This window comes from Cetorhinus maximus, chromosome 14 (assembly GCF_964194155.1).
Source record: "Cetorhinus maximus chromosome 14, sCetMax3.hap1.1, whole genome shotgun sequence".
Classification (NCBI taxonomy): Eukaryota; Metazoa; Chordata; class Chondrichthyes; order Lamniformes; family Cetorhinidae; genus Cetorhinus; species Cetorhinus maximus.
In genome coordinates this window covers 75602957-75620049 of record NC_135892.1, presented here as the reverse complement: position 1 = coordinate 75620049, position 17093 = coordinate 75602957, and the positions used below count along the sequence as shown (strand labels likewise).

At 42.6% G+C, this 17093-nt stretch overlaps 1 protein-coding gene across 1 annotated transcript in view; it reads right to left on the bottom strand.

Moving 5' to 3' along the window:
- lyplal1 (lysophospholipase like 1) overlaps nucleotides 1-9672 on the bottom strand; it is a 52337-nt gene extending 42665 nt beyond the window's left edge. Inside the window, exon 1 of the mRNA XM_078557096.1 lies at nucleotides 9528-9672. Within this exon, the coding sequence (XP_078413222.1) occupies nucleotides 9528-9606 (79 nt within the window). The 5' untranslated portion in view covers nucleotides 9607-9672. The remainder of the gene's footprint in view (nucleotides 1-9527) is intronic.
- Nucleotides 9673-17093: the final 7421 nt, after the last annotated feature.

The window sequence follows — 17093 nt, the reverse complement described above, 5'->3', positions numbered from 1 at the left end:
TGGAATTTTTCTTTCTCATTGGAATGTATATATTCTGTGTATTCTGAAATATCCCTTTAAATGTCTGCCACTGAATTTCTATTGACATATCCCTTAACCTCATCTGCCAGTTCATTTTAGCTAGCTCTCATAACTGCCCTTACTTAAGTTTAAAATACTTGTCCTGGACGCACTCATTTCTCCCTCAAACTGAATGTAAGATTTAATCATATTATGGTTGCTGCTACCTGGGGCTGCCTTCACTAGGAGATTATCAATTAACCCTATTGCATTGCTCAATACTAGGTCTAGAATAGCCTGCTCTCTGGTTGGCTTCAGAACATGCTGTTCTAAGGAACTATCCTGAAAACGTTCTATGGGCTCCTCATCTACGGTACCTTTGCCCATCTGATTTATCCAGTCTATATGTAGATTAAAACCCCCCATGATTATTGCTGTCCTTTCTGGCAAGCTCCCATTCTCTTCTTTTATACTCTGTCCTACTGTATAGTTACAATTAGCGGGCCTGTACACCACTCCCATAGATGACTTCTTGGCTTTATCATTCCTCATCTCAACCCAAACCACTTCTACATCCTGGTTACCTGAACTTAGGTCATCCCTCTCTAACGTGCTAATACCATCATTAATTAACAGAGCCACCCCTCCACCTTTTTCTAACTTCCTGTCCTTCCAGGAGCATATAAATTCAGCTAGCAAGCTCAATTTAACTGAGGACTGAGTGCATGCAGTTGTTGGGTAAGAAAGTCTAAATTTTTATTTTGTACAAACCAAATTTAGTTTGTAGTTGGCAATAAACTGAAATCTATAGTTTAAATTCTGTAGCTGCCAGCCCTTAAGCAGGGTTTTTTCAAGGGTTCCAGTGAAAGAGCAGCTTAATTAAGAACCAGCTGAAACTGGATCCTCATTAGGTGACTCAGATAGGCCTTTCATGTTAGGAGCATATATGAGTAGCCAATTTAGTACGACTTACAATAGAGTGCTGGAGTTAAACACTTCAGAGAGTTAAGTGGAGGAAAGGGAAAAGGTGTTTGGTTGCTTTTGCCTAAACTATTTCGGCCTCTAGGAGTTGATTCTGTGTCAGCTGTGGCTCAGTTCATAGCACCCTCGCCTTTGAATCAGAAGGTTGTGGGTTCATGTCCCACTTCCGGAAACCAAGAACTGTGAATGTACTCGAGAGAGTTACATGCGATCTGTTGATAACTCGAAAGAGTTACAGGAGAAGAAGCTGGTTAATGGTGAGTATCTGGTAAGTGATTAAGATTTATTCTATTCCTAAAGCTCAAAATAGTATATTCTGACAAGAGGTGAGTGGGAGAGGATAAAAGGTGTAGATTGAGAGGCCTACCTGCAGAGAGACCAGTGGTGGAGTGATGTCACAAACCACAATGAGTGCAGAGAAAGCAGCTGATTGGGGAGTAGGATTGGAGAGTATTTCTAGTCTTTCAGGTAAAAGTAAGGTTTTTAATTTGTGCTTAGGTCTCTAGTCTTTTTTCTCTCCTTTTTCTTAAAAATAGCTAAAGTATAAGATTGATACTGTTATAAAAAAATTAATTACAATAAAGTGTGAAGTGCAGGGATACTAGAGTAATTAATTAAATTAAATGCAATAGTGATGGCCAGACAGGTGATGTGGTGCTGCTGCAGTATGTGGGAACTGCTGGACACCAAGGTGAACCGCAGCGAACACATCCGTAGTAAGTGTTTGCAGCTCGAGGAATTTCGGATCTGAGTTGAGGAGCTGGAATCCGAGCTGCAGACATTGTACGTCAGGGAGGGGGAAAGTTACCTGGACACATTGCTCCAGGAGGTGGTCACACCCCTCCGATTAGGTAATTCAAATTTGGCCTGTGATCAGGGACAGGAGGGTGTGACTGCAGGTGAGGCAGATATGGGGACCCGGGGGTAGCGTTCGAGGAGTCTCGGACCCTGCAATTGTCCAACTGTTATGAGCTTCTTGCAAACTGTGTGGACAAAAGCAGCGACTGCTGAGAACATGGGCGAAAATACCATGACACTGTGGTGTAGGGAGCCATTCAAGTTGGGTTAAGGGCATCTCCTCGGAGCTGCAGAGGAACTTGGAGTGGGAGGGGAGGGATCCAGTTGTCATCCATGTTGGTACCAACAACATTGATAGGACTAGAAAGGAGGTTCTGCTGAAAGAATTTGAACAGTTAGGACTAAATTAAAAAGCAGAACATCCAAGGTAATAATCTCGGGATATTTCATGGGGCACTGGCATTAGTACCGGGGTAGAAGGGAGCTGTTTTGGTGGGATGGGCTTCACTTGAACCGTGCTGGGACCAGCGTCCTGGAGAATCGAATAACTAGGGCTGTAGAGAGGGCTTTAAACTAAATAGAGTGGGGGTGAGATGGTTCTGGAGAGGGAATACGTAGGCTTACAAAGCAAAAGGATATGGCAGCATTGCAGGGCAGCTATTTAGGTAATGATACCCAGAGTGTGACAGGAAGGGACAGTGTACAAACGTAAAAAAAAAAAGCAGCAATAAGGGTCAAAGGAGGGAAAAAATGATAAAAAGGCAAAATTAATGGTTCTTTATTTAAATGTAGTATTCAGAACAAAATAAATGAATTGGGGGAGGCGATGGCGTAGTGTCGCTGGACTAGTAATCCAGAGACCTAGGGTAATGCTCTGGGTACCTGGATTTGCATCCTGCCACGGCAGATGGTGGAATTTGAATTCAATAAAAAAAAAATCTGGAATTAAAAGTCTCATGATGACCATTGTCAATTGTTGTAAAACCCCATCTAGTTCACTACTGTCCTTTTAGGAAAGGAAATCTGCTGTCATGGCATGGTGTGGCCTACATGTAACTCCAGACCCACAGGTCTCTTAAATGCCCTCTGAAATTGCCTAGCAAGCCACTCAGTTGTATCAAACCGCTACAAAGTCTCAAAAAAAGGGATGAAACTGGACAGACCACCCAGCATCAACCTAGGCGCTGGAAACTCAGCAAAGACCTCCTTACTAACATCTGGGGGCAAGTGCCAAAATTGGGAGAGCTGTGTCACAGACTAGTCAAGCAACAGCCTGACATAGTCATCCTCACGGAATCATACCTTACAATGTCGCAGACATTGTCCACTGTCCCACCGGCAGGACAGACTCAGCAGACGTGGTGGCACAATGGTATACAGTCAGGGGGGAGTTGCGGTGGGAGTTCTCAACATTGAATCCAGACCCCATGATATCTCATGGCATCAGGTCAAATATGGGCAAGGAAACCTCCTGCTGATTACCACGTACTGCCCCCCCTCAGCTGATGAATCAGTGCTCCTCCATGTTCAGCAACACTTGGAGGAAGCACTGAGGGTGGCAAGGGCACAGAATGTACTCTGGGTGGCGGACTTAAATGTCCATCACCAAGAGTAGCTCGGTAGCGCCACTACTGACTGAGCTGGCCGAGTCCTGAAGGACATCGCTGCTAGACTGGGTCTGTGGCAGGTGGTAAGAGAACCAACAAGAGAGAAAAACATACTTTACCTCATCCTCGCAGTGGCAGCAGTGTGTACCATCTGCAAGACACAGTTCAGGAATTCATCAAGGTTTCTTAGACAGCACCTTCCAAACCCACAACCACTACCATCTAGAAGGACAAGGGCAGCAGATAGATGGGAACACCACCACCTGGAAGTTCCCCTCCAAGTCACCCACCATCTTGACTTGGAAATATATATAGCCGTTCCTTCATTGTCGCTGGGTCAAAATCTTGGAACTCCCATCCTAACAGCACTGTGGATATACCTACGCCACATGGACTGCAGTGGTTCAAGAAAGCAGCTCACCCCCACCTTCTCAAGGACAACTAGGGATGAGCAATAAATGCTGGCCCAGCCAGCAAAGTCCACATCCCGTGAATGAAAAAAAAATCAACGGCACAAATAGAGGTTAATGGGTATGATCTTATAGCCATTATGGAGACATGTTTACAAGGTGATTAAAAGCTGGGAACTAAATATTCAGGGGTATGTGACTTTTCGAAAGGACAGATAGGAAGGAAAGGGTGTTAGGGTAGCTTTGTTAGTGCGAGATGGAATAAGTACAATAGCAAGAAATGATCTTGGATCGGAAGATGTAGAATCCATATGAAATACCTCCCAACTCCAATCTCACCAAACTGCAAGTCTTCACTCAGGTAGTCAGCTGCCACCATTTGCCAAGGGTACACTAAAGAACCCCAAATTTATAGTAAACTGAACTGGGGCAACAGTAACCCGATTCAACCAGTTAGCTAATTAACTAAGTCCCTACAGCTGAGAGTTTATCCTGTCTAAACTGCAAGAAAGAACTTAGCCTGCTTATACAGTACTTTCCAGTTACTGCTAATTACAGACTAGATTAGATTTTAAGAGCAAAATTTATTAACAAAATTAACACTTAAAACTCCCCTCTCACCAAACTCTAAGCCTTCACTCAGTGGTGGGGTTTTAGCTCCAGCCTCCACCAGTGAATGTCCTAGAAGATGTCAATACAACAGCAACAACTCGTAATTATATAGCAATTTTAATGCAACAAAACATCCCAAGAAGCTTCACAGGAATGTTATAAAGCAATATTTGACAGCAAGTCACATAAGGAGGTATTAGGGTAAATGACCAAAAGCTTGGTCGAAGAGGTAGATTTTTAAGAAGCCTCTTAAAAGAGGAAAGAGAGGTAGAGAAGCAGAGAGGGTAGGAATTCCAGAGCAAATGGCCTTGGCAGCTGAAAGCATGACCACCAATGGTGGAGCAATTAAAATAGGCGATACTCAAGAGGCCAGAATTAAAGGAGCTGGGAATTGTAGGGCTGGTGCAGATTACAGCTATAAGGAGGGTGCGAGGCCTTGGAGAGATTTGAAAACAAGGCTGAGAATTGCTTAACCAGGAGCTAAGCTGATTTTGTGAAACTTAAAAGAGGGGTCAGAAGGGGGTGTTTTCTCCCCAGATTTATTCAATTTGTATAGTGAAAATATTCTTAGAGATTGAAGACCTTCCTGGATTATTAATTGGAGGTTACAACTTTAATAATATAAGATCTGCTGATGCCACCTTTCTTATTGCCGACTGATGAGAAACTGCAAAAGGTTTTGGATAGACTAGTGAGTGAAAGTGAGAAGGGCTGAGCAGAAATTGTAATAAAATAAAATGTCTAGTAGTGTCCAAAAAGAAAATCATACCAGAATGTAAGATCACAGTAAAGAACGAAAATGTCAAACAGGTAGACAAATTTTGTTACCTAGGAAGTATGTTAACATTGGACGGAAAGTGCAATCAAGAAATAAGATGAAGGATTAGAATGGCCAAAGATGAATTTCACAAATGAAAAAGATTATGAAACTCAATTAGCCATGAGAACAAAGCTGAGAATCCTGAAATGCTACATCATACCAATTTTGACATGCAGAAGCAAGTGTTGGACGATCAATGAAGCACAGCAAAGCAGAATTGAGGCTGCAGAGTTGTGGATTTGAAGCGAATAATGAAGATATCTTGGATAACTCACACAAAGAGAGAGCGAGAGAATGAGAGAGAATGAAGGTCAGCGACCAGGATGATGGATGAACAGGATCTGGCACAAGTAAGAACATGGACAGCAGAGTTTTGAATGATTTCATGAACTAGAATTCAAAAAATCAGCCAGGAATGTGTTGGAATAGTCAAGTCTAGGGGCAACAAGGCATAATGAGAGTTTCAACAGATGAACTGAGGCGGAGTCAAGCAATGTTTTGGGGGCGGTCCTAGGGAAATCACATGTGTTTGAAAGTACATATCAGGGTCAAATATGACACCAAGGTTACAACCATCATTTCATGGCAGCCAAAGCTATTTACCAAATCCTGTCACACTAGGATTAGGCAGTTGATGAGCAAGTCTGATACTTGATAGTGGACTTGGTCATCCCGAACATCAACATGACTGAAATGATCGCAAACTGTGCTGCATATGTATTACATTGTGCTGCTATGTCCTTCATACAGCTAATAAGGAAGCTGAGAGATTTAGGGTGACAACTGCTTAAAGCATTACCTGGAGGCCATGTATCAACAAAAATTCATTTCTCAGTTTAAGTATGTACCATGAATGGATTGCAAAGAGGCATGTAGCATCTGCTAAAGTTCAGCACCTTCAGCTGGTGGAACCATGACTGAGGTACTTTTGTCAATAAAATATCATCCGGATGGTGGCAACGTTCTCACACATTTTATAAGTATGTACTGCTTACAATACTCCTCCTATTTGCTGTGTACCAAGTGAGGCCTTAAACCCACACTTGTACATTATCTAATAACCATCTTAGGGTTGGACATAGTGGTGGTGGTGAAAAAGGGTTTCTTTAGGGTTGTGGTGGCATAAGCACAAAAAAAGTCAAGGCTGACACTCCAACGCCGTACTGAAGGTGTTTTTAAGGTGCTGCCTTTTGGGTGGGATGTTAAATCGGGGCCCCATCTGCCTGCTCTAATGGATTTAAAAGATGCAGTGGCACTATTTTAAAGACGAGCACTGGAGTTTTACCCAATGTCCTGGCCAATATTTATCCTTGAAGCAACATCACAAAAACAGGTTTCTAGTCATTATCACATTGCTGTTTGTGGTGCACAAAATTGGCTGCTGCGTTTCCTACATTACAATAGAGACTCCACTTCAAAAGTACTTCATTGGCTGGAAAGCACTTTCAGATGTCCAGCGGTTGTGAAAAGCACTATAGGGAGGCCTTACTTAACGTAGTTAATTGGTTCCTGGAAAATGCAACATTGAGAAATGATGTTTTGTAAAACAGTCTGTTTGAGGCTCCTAACCCCTTCCCAAGATTGCCCACTCCCTACCTTACCCAAGAGCTGAAGACCCAGATCTTGGAGGCTCAATATGGGATTTACATGGAAATTTCTGGGCATACAGCAACGTTAACATGAAACAGCAGCAATGTAACATGGAGAGCAACAAGGTGCAGGACAATGTTAAGCGAGACTTTCTGTATATAAATGCAAGTCTGTCCTTCTGACAAGTTAAATGCTAATGATGTGGTTGACAAATAACAGGCAGATTACCAGTTCTTTTCACTTGTCGGCTGCATGATTTAAGTGACTTAAACAATTGCACACTGGTGCCCCTGAATCCTTGGCTGTTATCAGCCTGTTTCCAAGCTCTTGTATTTCAGGAGTTCGGTGCATCCCTACAAGGAGATGCATACTGATGCATAACTTTGGGCATTTGCCATCAATAACATCCAGATGACCAAAAAAAATTATTCATTGTGTCACTTAACTTACTAGAAAAATTATTTGAACCAATCACATTTTATTGCCCTACCAAGGCATAATGCTTGAATGATATCTCCAAGATGATGTCCTTTAAAAGATGTGACATTACATACTAATGTGATAGTATTATTCAGGAAGAGCGGTAGGGATAAACCAGGGAACTATAGGCCAATGAGTCTAACATCAGTGGTCGGGAAACTTTTGGAAAAAAATTCTGAGGGACAGAATTAATCTCCACTTGGATAGGCAAGGATTAATCAAGAATAGCCAGCATGGTTTTGCCAGGGGGAGATCGTGTCTAACAAATTTGATTGAATTTTTTGAGGAGGTGACTAGGTGTGTAGATGAGGGTAGTGCAGTTGATGTAGTCAACGTGGACTTCAGTAAGGCTTTTGACAAGGTCTTGCATGGGAGACTAGTCAAGAAGGTAAGAGTCCATGGAATCCAGGGCAATTTGGCAAATTGGATCCAAAATTGCCTTACTGGCAGGAGGCAGAGGGTGATGGTCAAAGGTTGCTTTTGTGACTGGAAGCGTGTGTCCAGTGGCATACCGGAGGGTTCAGTGCTGGTCCCTTGCTGTTTTATAGTGTACATTAATGATCTAAACATGAATGTAGGAGATATCAGTAAGTTCGCAGATGACACAAATTGGTGGTGTGGTAAATAGTGAGGGGGAAAGCCTTAGACAGGATGATATAAACGGGCTGGTCAAAACAGTGGCAAATGGAATTTAATCCTCAAGTGTGAGGTAATGCATTTTGGGAGGACTAACAAGGCAATGGAGTACATAATGAATGGTAGGACCCTAGGAAGTACAGCAGATCAGAGGGACCTTGGTGTGCATATCCATTGATCCTTGAAGGCAGCAGGACTGGTAGAAAAGGTGGTTAAGAAGGTGTGATACTTTCCTTTATTATTCGAGGCACTAAAATACAAGAGCAGGGAGATTATGATGGAGCTGTATAAAACGTTAGCTAGGCCACATCTGGAGTAGTGAGCAGTTCTGGTTGCCACACTAGAGAGGGTGCAGAGGAGATTCACCAGGATGTTGCCTGGGCTGGAGCATTTCTTCCATGAAGGGAGACTAGATAGGCTGGAACAAAAACAGAAAATGCTGGAAAAACTCAGCAGGCCTAGAGTCATATGGAGTCGAAACTTTAACTGTTTCTCTCCAAAGATGTTGCTAGGCCTGCTGAGTTTTTCCAACATTTTCTGTTTTTGTTCCAGATTTCCAGCATCTGCAGTATTTTGCTTTTATCCTAGATAGGCTAGGATTGTTTTCCTTAGAGCAGCGAAGGCTGAGGGGGACCTGATTGGGGTATACAAAATAATGAAGGGCATAGATAGGAAGAAACTTTTCCCCTTAGTGAAGGGGTCAATAAGCAGGGGGCATAGATTTAAGGTAAGGAGCAAGAGGTTTAGAGGGGATTTGAGGAACTTTTTTTTTCACCTGAAGGGTGGTGGGAATCTGGAACTCACTGCCTGAAAGGATGATCGAGGCGGAAACCCTCAACATCTAAGAAGTATTTAGATGAGCACTTGAATCGCCATAGCATACAAAGCTACAGGCCAAGTGCTGGAAAATGGGATTTGGGTATATAGGGGCTTGATGGCCAGCATGGACACGATGGGACGAAGGGCCTATTTCCGTGCTGTAAAACTCGATGACATACACTTGGAATATATATATATATATATAGGTAGGTGAAAAGGACAGAATAGCTGTTGGAAAGCGATTTTAACAACATTCACCAGTGTTGCAAGTTTCTACAATTCAGATTAGGACAGTTTATTATAAGAATGGGGGGCGGGGGGGAGAGAATTGGCTTAGGATGTATAGTAATGACGAGGATGATATAAAATAGCCCACTGATAGTTAACGACCTAACCTCAAACGTTGGCAATATCTGCTGCCAGGATGAGGTGCCAGAGGCAGCCCAACAGCAGCAGAAAAGCATCGCAACATAAGACCAAGGTCTTTAAGGAAGGCCGGCTGGGAGGCGAATGGGGAGAAACCCGAATATGAGTGTTTTATTTTCACACACATTGGAGATAATCTAATGTGAAAGTGGCACAATTTAATGCTGGCCATTTACTGTTGGGTAGCTCTCGGCTGTTCATTTTCTTACATTTAAATTACGAATGGGTCACTCGAATCTTCCGCGGTATAAAGGGCTGAACGTTGAGGTTTGAGAACACAGGCGGAGGTCATCCCGTCCATGTTTCCAGACCGATTAAACTAGCTGATATAAATCACTGAGGTCTAACCTGAGCCATGGAGGAAAATCACACTCGCAGTGTGTTTCTTAGTTTGAGCAACGATGCTTCTTTGCAAATTTGTCGCCATGATCACATCTGTTGCCCTCCTCCGGCCGGGAGGAGTCAGCTGACCGCACGCTGCTTGACGCCTCCTGACGTAACGTGGCGCGCTGACGTTTCGCGCAAAGGTTGACGTACATCGTTTGCAGATGATAACGCGCACGCGCGTACTCACCCACGAAAAAGCAGAAAGTACCCACTAAGGTCGAAGTTGGGTATGTCTTCTAGCATTGTGTTCGTTTATTACTTATACAGTTCCAAAACATAATTTTCTTTGTTGAAATAAGTTTCTTTATATTTGTATGTTTTCCAGCATTTTTTTGTTTTTGTTTCTTTATTTGTGTTTTGGTCATAATATTGTAGAACTTGAGCACCAAAATCCAGGCTGACATCCCAGTGCTGTACTGTCAGAGGTGCTGTCTTTTGGATGAAATGTTAAATCAAGGCCTGTCTGCCTTCAGCCAGGCTCCAAAGATCCCATTACTCCATTTAGAATAAGAACGGCAGAGATATTCCCAGTGCTTTGGCTAATATTTAACCCTCCAAAGACATCACAAACAGATTATCTGCCCATTATCACAATGCTGTTTATGGGAGTTTGTTGTGTGCACATTGGCCACTGCATTTCCTACATTACAACAGTGACAAATTTCAAAAGTACGTTATTGGCTGTGAGGCTCATTGAAATGTCCTGTGGTTGTGAAAAGCACTATATAAAATGCAAATCTTTCTCTTTATACCAACCTTCCAAGATATCTGCACTCTAAATCTGGCCTCTCGTGCAGTCCTGATTTTAATCAGTGTAGTGCTGGTTGCGCCACTTTCAGTAGCCCAGGCCTTGAGCATCGGAATTTCCTCCTTATACCTCTACACCTCGTTTTAAAACACTGTCTTGGTCAGTTGACCTAATCTCCTCCTCCTATGTGGCTCATATTTTGTTCCACAATGCTCCTGGAAAGTGCCTCGGGCCATCGATGATGTTTAAAGACACTATACAACTATATGTTGTTTAAGCTAGGTCAATCTCCAGCAGAATTGCCTGAGCAAGTTCAGACAAATTGTAGCCTCCAATTCATGATGAACTCTTCGTGAAAACGCAGGTAACAGCAATACACCACCATATAACCATTCGCAAGGACACTCGTAGACATACCAACCCCATTGTCTCATAAGTCAAGACTCTTTAAAAATCAGTAGATTTGGTATAAAACTCGTGGCTGATTTTTCCAAACATAAACCAATATAGATTGACAGTTAGTTTATAAACCTTATCAGTGGTTTATTTAATCTCCTACAGGTCAGAGCTCTTTGCTTTTATATTTTTCAATAGAAATTTCATCTCCACCTTTTAGCCCATTTTGATCCCTTCCCACCCCACCCCCACTAGGGCCATCTGCCACAAACTTGCTTCCCTTAATGTCCCCATTAGCACATCCTTTAGATAATATCACCACCGTCAACACCCCTTTGTCCTTTTGTCTATGACATCTTTGGCAGTCTCTTCTTGGCCTCCACCTATCACTGGTCCTCTATCGAGCTCTCCTGTCCCACCCCCTTCTACCAGCTTATATTTCATCTCATTTTTATATGTCTTAGTTCTGATGAAGGGTCATACGGACTCGAAACGTCAACTGTATCCCTCTCTGCAGATACTGTCAGACCTGCTGAGTTTTTCCAGGTATTTTTATTTTTGTTCTTACCTTTTTACCATACTTTTGTAGATCCCGCTAAGGCATTTAACACTGCCAGCAAAGCAGGGCTCTATTAGACTTTGGGGGAAAAAACTGGTTGTCTACCAAAGCTCCTCAGTCTCATCTACTCCTTACATGACACCATGCATTGCACTGTACAGTTTGACGGCTCCACTTCAACAGTTTTGGAGTGAAGAATGGAGTGAAACAGGGCTATGTCCCAGCCTCCACTCTGGTATCTTCTTCTCCATGCTACTGTGGAAGAAGTCTACTTGCACACTAAGTCAGATGGTAAGCTCTACAATCTATCAAGACAATCTATCAAAGTGAAGTCAAGAACACATTCCATCTTGATCAGGGAACATTGATGCTGCACTAGTCACCACATGGCAACTCAGCTACAAAGACTCATGGGCTGTCTCTCCTATGCCTGTAACTTGTTCTCCCTGACTATAAGCATTAAGAAAACAGCGGTCATGGGACAAGGTGTTGAATCTCCGCCCCTGATCACACTAAATAATGCCCCACTGGGGTGTTCTGCTACGTTGATTTCACTGTGACAGACATTCTGCCCCTTGATGCAGAGCTCGATACATACATAGGGAAAGCAGCTACCACCTTTGGCCAGCTTGCAAAACACACATGGGATCATGGAATAACACAAAACTGACCTGGTTTACAAGGCCTGTGTTTTCAGCACCTTGTTGTCTGGCTGTGAAATATGGGCAGCTTACAGCTACCAGGAAAAAAAAGCTCAGTAATTTCCATCTTTGCTGTCTGCGTGGATTATGGGTATATCCTGGACAAATTCATGAATGAAGCAGAGCTCCTAAGTTTGTTGGCAATAATCAAATTGAGGCGGTTTCGGTGGATCAGGCACATCCATGGGATGGAAGACACTCTCATACCCAAGGACCTTCTATATAGTGAGGCTACCAGAGCCAGTCAACCAGTGGAGTCACATAAGGTTACTATGACAGCACCTACAGGCAATTCTTCAGGCAAAATACTATTGGCATATTACAATGGCATTAATACATAATAGATTCAAAAGAGGAATTATTTGACAGAAAAACCATAAAATCTATCATTAGGTTGGATTCCTTGTCATATATGATAATCTAGAACACCCAGCAAAGATTAACTAATATTTTCAGAAGAACTGGACTCCAAAATGATTGAATCATGAATGATCCTTATGTGAAAACAAGTGTACACATACTTTGTAGTCAAAGAGGATGTTACATACAACATTCCTCCCTTGACTCTGTTAGTAGCACTCATGCCTCTGAATCAGAAGATTGTGGGTTCAACCCCACTCCAGAGATTTGAGCACAAAGGTCAAGGCTAACACTCCAGTGCTCTACTGAGGGTGATCTGCACTGTCTTTTCAGTGAGATGTTAAACCAAAGCTCTGTCTGTACTTCAAGGTGGAAGTAAAAGCTGTCATGCAACCACTTTGAAGAACAACAGGAGAGTCCTGATGTCCTGGCCAAAATTTATCCTTCAATCAACATCTTTAAAACATATTATCTGGTCATTATTATATTGCTACTTGTAAGAGCTTGCTGTGTGTAAGTTGGCTGCCTTGTTTTCTACATTACAACAGTGACTACGTTTCAAAAGTACTTCATTGGCTGTAAAACGCTTGGAGACGTCCCAAGGCCATGAAAGGCGCTATAAATGCAAGTCTTCCTTCCTTTCTCTTTCCCTTCCCTTTCCTCCCTTCTCCCCTCCCCACCTCTTGAATTGGAGGAAAAGCATAAATAAATAGAACACAAAAGGGGAAAGCAAAGTATATAGATGGTACATTTTTTAATAGTGGGTTATACCTGGGGCAAGATCTTTCTTAACGGTTCCTTGACACTTTATGAAGAAGAGAAGTTCTCCTGGTGGCCTGCTCGTCATTCATATCTAAACTAACACTGCCAAAAATAGATTATCTAGTTATGATCTATTATTTTTTGTAGGATTTGTTATATACAATTTGGCTGCACCTTTTGCCTACATTATAACAGTGACTATAGTTCAAAAGTACTTAATTGGCTCCAAAGCACTTTAGAATGTTCTGAGGTTGTGATGGGTGCTATATAAATGCAAGTTATTTCTTTCTTAACACCACATAATCGCAAGAATAAAACTGAACATACAGAAACCAAAAATCCTCATTGACAACAATGAAACAGTGCTATGAACTTTGCAGCTTGGTTTAGGAGACCCCAGTGAATTAATAAATTGAATCAAGCAGAAAATAACACTGAATCATAGAGAAGCAGGCACTGATGAATTTATAAATAAAGATGGGCTTTTGTGTCAGTCAAGTAATCAGTTAGGGGTAAATTAATGCAGCAACAAATCCAATACTTATTGCAACTGTAGCTATATCAACAAATGGGGCAGTACACCCCAGTATTTTAATAAATTTTTGGAACATTGAGCACACTGGCAAATTAATGAAGCATTGGGCTCATCAACAAATTAATTAATTATGGAAGCAGCAGATACCAATGAATTGTTAGGAAATACAGATAGTTTAAGTGAGTTATTTTTGTATTTGTGGGTGTTAGGAATGAGTTTTAGCTTTAATGTTTAAGTTTGATTTGTATTCCTGTATCTGTGTGTTAAGGTCAAATTGAGTTTTAGTTTCACTTTAAAAGGTGTTTGCATTTCTAATGAGAGTTTTATGGCCATGAGTTAAGCAAGCAAGAGTAGAAAAAAGTGTTGTTGCCTAACTGTTGCCAGAGGGGCAGGTTCCTCCCACAGACATGCACACAAGAAAAACAGCAGTTTGATTTTGGAAGCTGTTTGAGTTCAGTTGGTTTTGAAAGTAGCTGCCAGGAGAGACTGGAGCAAAGGGGACAGATAGCCAGTGCCAAGCTAAAGAAAAGACCCTAAAATCCAGGGGAGTGGACCAGGAGAAAGTCCCAAGCAGACCTTCTAGTCACATGAAGGACAGGAACCTGAAAAAGGTCCCGTTAAGTGAAGTTAAGAGTGAGGGGCAGAGAGAAAGGCTCCATGCTTCAGATTTAAGAGCCAAAAGTTACAGAAAGCAGATTCAAAGCCAGAACAGGTTGCAAGAGGCAAGAAGGTTCAAAGAGACAACAGAAGGTCTGTAACCCTTTGCTATAAGCATGTGAAGCAGTGGTATTGTTGACGGCTGAGTCAGTGAGAGAGAGTTCATGGAAGACAGCTTGAATGCATGTGGAGACCAGGGAAGAGGAACATCGGAAGGAGAGTTTGAAACCCTGGAGGTGGACCCTTGTGGATGGTGTCTGAGAGAAAGTGTCAGTTTGGGAGAAGATTCCAAGGTGAGGTCTTGGAGAATGGAGATTGGAAATCCTCGTGTGAAAGACGGAGTGCAGTGAGACCGGTTGGCTCACAGTGTGACAAGCGTCTGGGGTGAGTTGAGGAGAGGTCCATAGCATCTGGTTAAAGTAGCATCTGTCACTTGGTTTCAGAGTGTGGTGTGTCTGACGACAGGGTGCCTATTGTTACATGGACTGTGTATTTACTGTGGACATTAGAGTATAAGAAAGCTTTTTTAACTTGTGTTACCCTTACAACTATGTATATATCGGTAAAGGTATAGTTGTGGGTGAAGGAGTATTGTAATATGGTTCATTTTTTTTCTTGTATAATAAACGTTTTATTCTTTTGTTAAAAGTTCATCAGCTGACTCCTGTGACTCTGTTCAGTTGCTACTGTCCATGTATCTAAACAAACAAATAAAAGTTAGGATCTATCAAGCTGGGTTCCACTCTGGGATCAGGCTTGTCCAGGGGTAGCCTCAGCTGGGATCATAACAGAATCAATGTTCATAGAGAACTATGCACATGAACAAAACAATAAATTAACGGAGCAGCCATCAGTGAATTTAAAAATTCACAGAACAGCATGTACTTAAAAAGATCAAAAACCCCATGAAGCAGCTGATGAAGCAGCTGATAAAGCAAGACCCCTTGCTGCCAAAGCTTGTTGCCCTTATAGTTTTCTCTGGTTTACTAGTCAAAGCAGAATGAATTATTGTCCCTTTCCATTTTGGGTTTTTATGTGAAATATCTTATTGTGTTCAGCATCAACAGTTACTCCCATTAGCAGATCTTGCATCTTCCATAAACTGGTTTGTACCTTTGTCTATCCAATATATAGGTAAACAACAGCGAAATCCAAGCATCGCAGTACAGAACACTTCGGGGAGAAATTGGTGGTGTTTGTGTCTTTGTTTGGGTGCTATGAGTGTCCTTAGTGTTACAAAAGTGATGACTGCCGCGTGTGTGCACACTTGTGGGGCAAATCACTCTGAATGCCATATTGATGAGGATGCTAGCACGTGTGCAGAAAATGGCCACTGGAAGTATGCAGAGCAGGCAGCACTGATTTGATGCCTCTGGTGCTATTTTGGAGTTCAACGTACCAGCCAATGCCCTCCCATAATCTTGACAGTAACAGGAAGTAGGAGCAGGTTAAACTGCTAGAAGAAGGAGGAGGGGAGAAAGGCTGTAAGCAGGATTGTCTCAGGGTTTTCAGTGAGCAAAAATTCCAAAGCAAATTTCTAAATTAAAGCATGTCACAATGCATACGAATATCAACTGATCATTCTGGTGCAAGAACACCTTCGGTCTGTCTTCAAGCATGACCCAGACCTCCCTGTCGCTTGCCATTTCAACACTCCACCCTGCTCTCATGCCCACATGTCCGTCCTTGGCCTGCTGCATTGTTCCAGTGAAGCTCAACGCAAACTGGAGGAACAGCACCTCATCTTCCGACTAGGCACTTTACAGCCTTCCGGACTGAATATTGAGTTCAACAATTTTAGATCATGAACTCTCTCCTCCATCCCCACCCCCTTTCCGATCCCCTTTTTTTCCCCCAATAATTTATATAGATTTTTCTTTTCCCACCTATTTCCATTATTTTTAAATGTATTTCCATCCATTGTTTTATCTCTACCTTTTAGCCTATTTCGATCCCTACCCCACCCCCAACTAGGGCTATCTGTACCTCGCTTGTCCTGCTTTCTACCCTTAATTAGCACATTCCTTAGATAATATCACCACCTTCAACATCTCTTTGTCCTTTTGACTATGACATCTTTTGGCTATCTCCACCTATCACTGGCCCTCTATCCAGCTCTACCTGTCCCACCCCACCCCCACCCCCCACCCCCGCCCTTAAACCAGCTTATATTTCACTTCTTTTCTATTTTTCCTTAGTTCTGTTGAAGAGTCATACGGACTCGAAACGTTAACTGTGTTCCTCTCTGCAGATGTTGCTAGACCTGCTGAGTTTTTCCAGGTATTTTTATTTTTATTCTGGTGCATTCCCTTAGTGCCTGTCTTCCATGTGCTTTTGCATGTCCTGGTGCTCCTCTACAGTGGTGCTGATTTCAGTGTAGGAGACTACCGATGGCCTTGGAGGAAGACCTCGAGCAGCTTTGGGCCTAGCAGGCTCGCCTGTGGACTGTGCCATCTCAGCATGTTTGGCAGCAGTCTGGACTGGCTGGCTGGCTGACAGGGAACAGCAAGGGCACTGACAGAGTAACATGCGTGGGAAGATGAATGCTATATTCCTAAGAGAGCACAGCAGGTCATGCTCCATGGAGCCACTGCCACTCACCCTGTGGTGGTGCCTCAACAATTCTAGTAATCTACTGAAAGACAGATTGATTGACTGCTGTGACATGCTGCAAGCCCCTTTGCACATTGTAATCCACGACCATGATAACAGCTACTCACACAAGAGTCAATTTTAACCCTGCCTGATCACTGGAAACAGAGCAGCATGGTAATTAAATCTTCCGTGAGGCTTAACCACTGAGGTCACG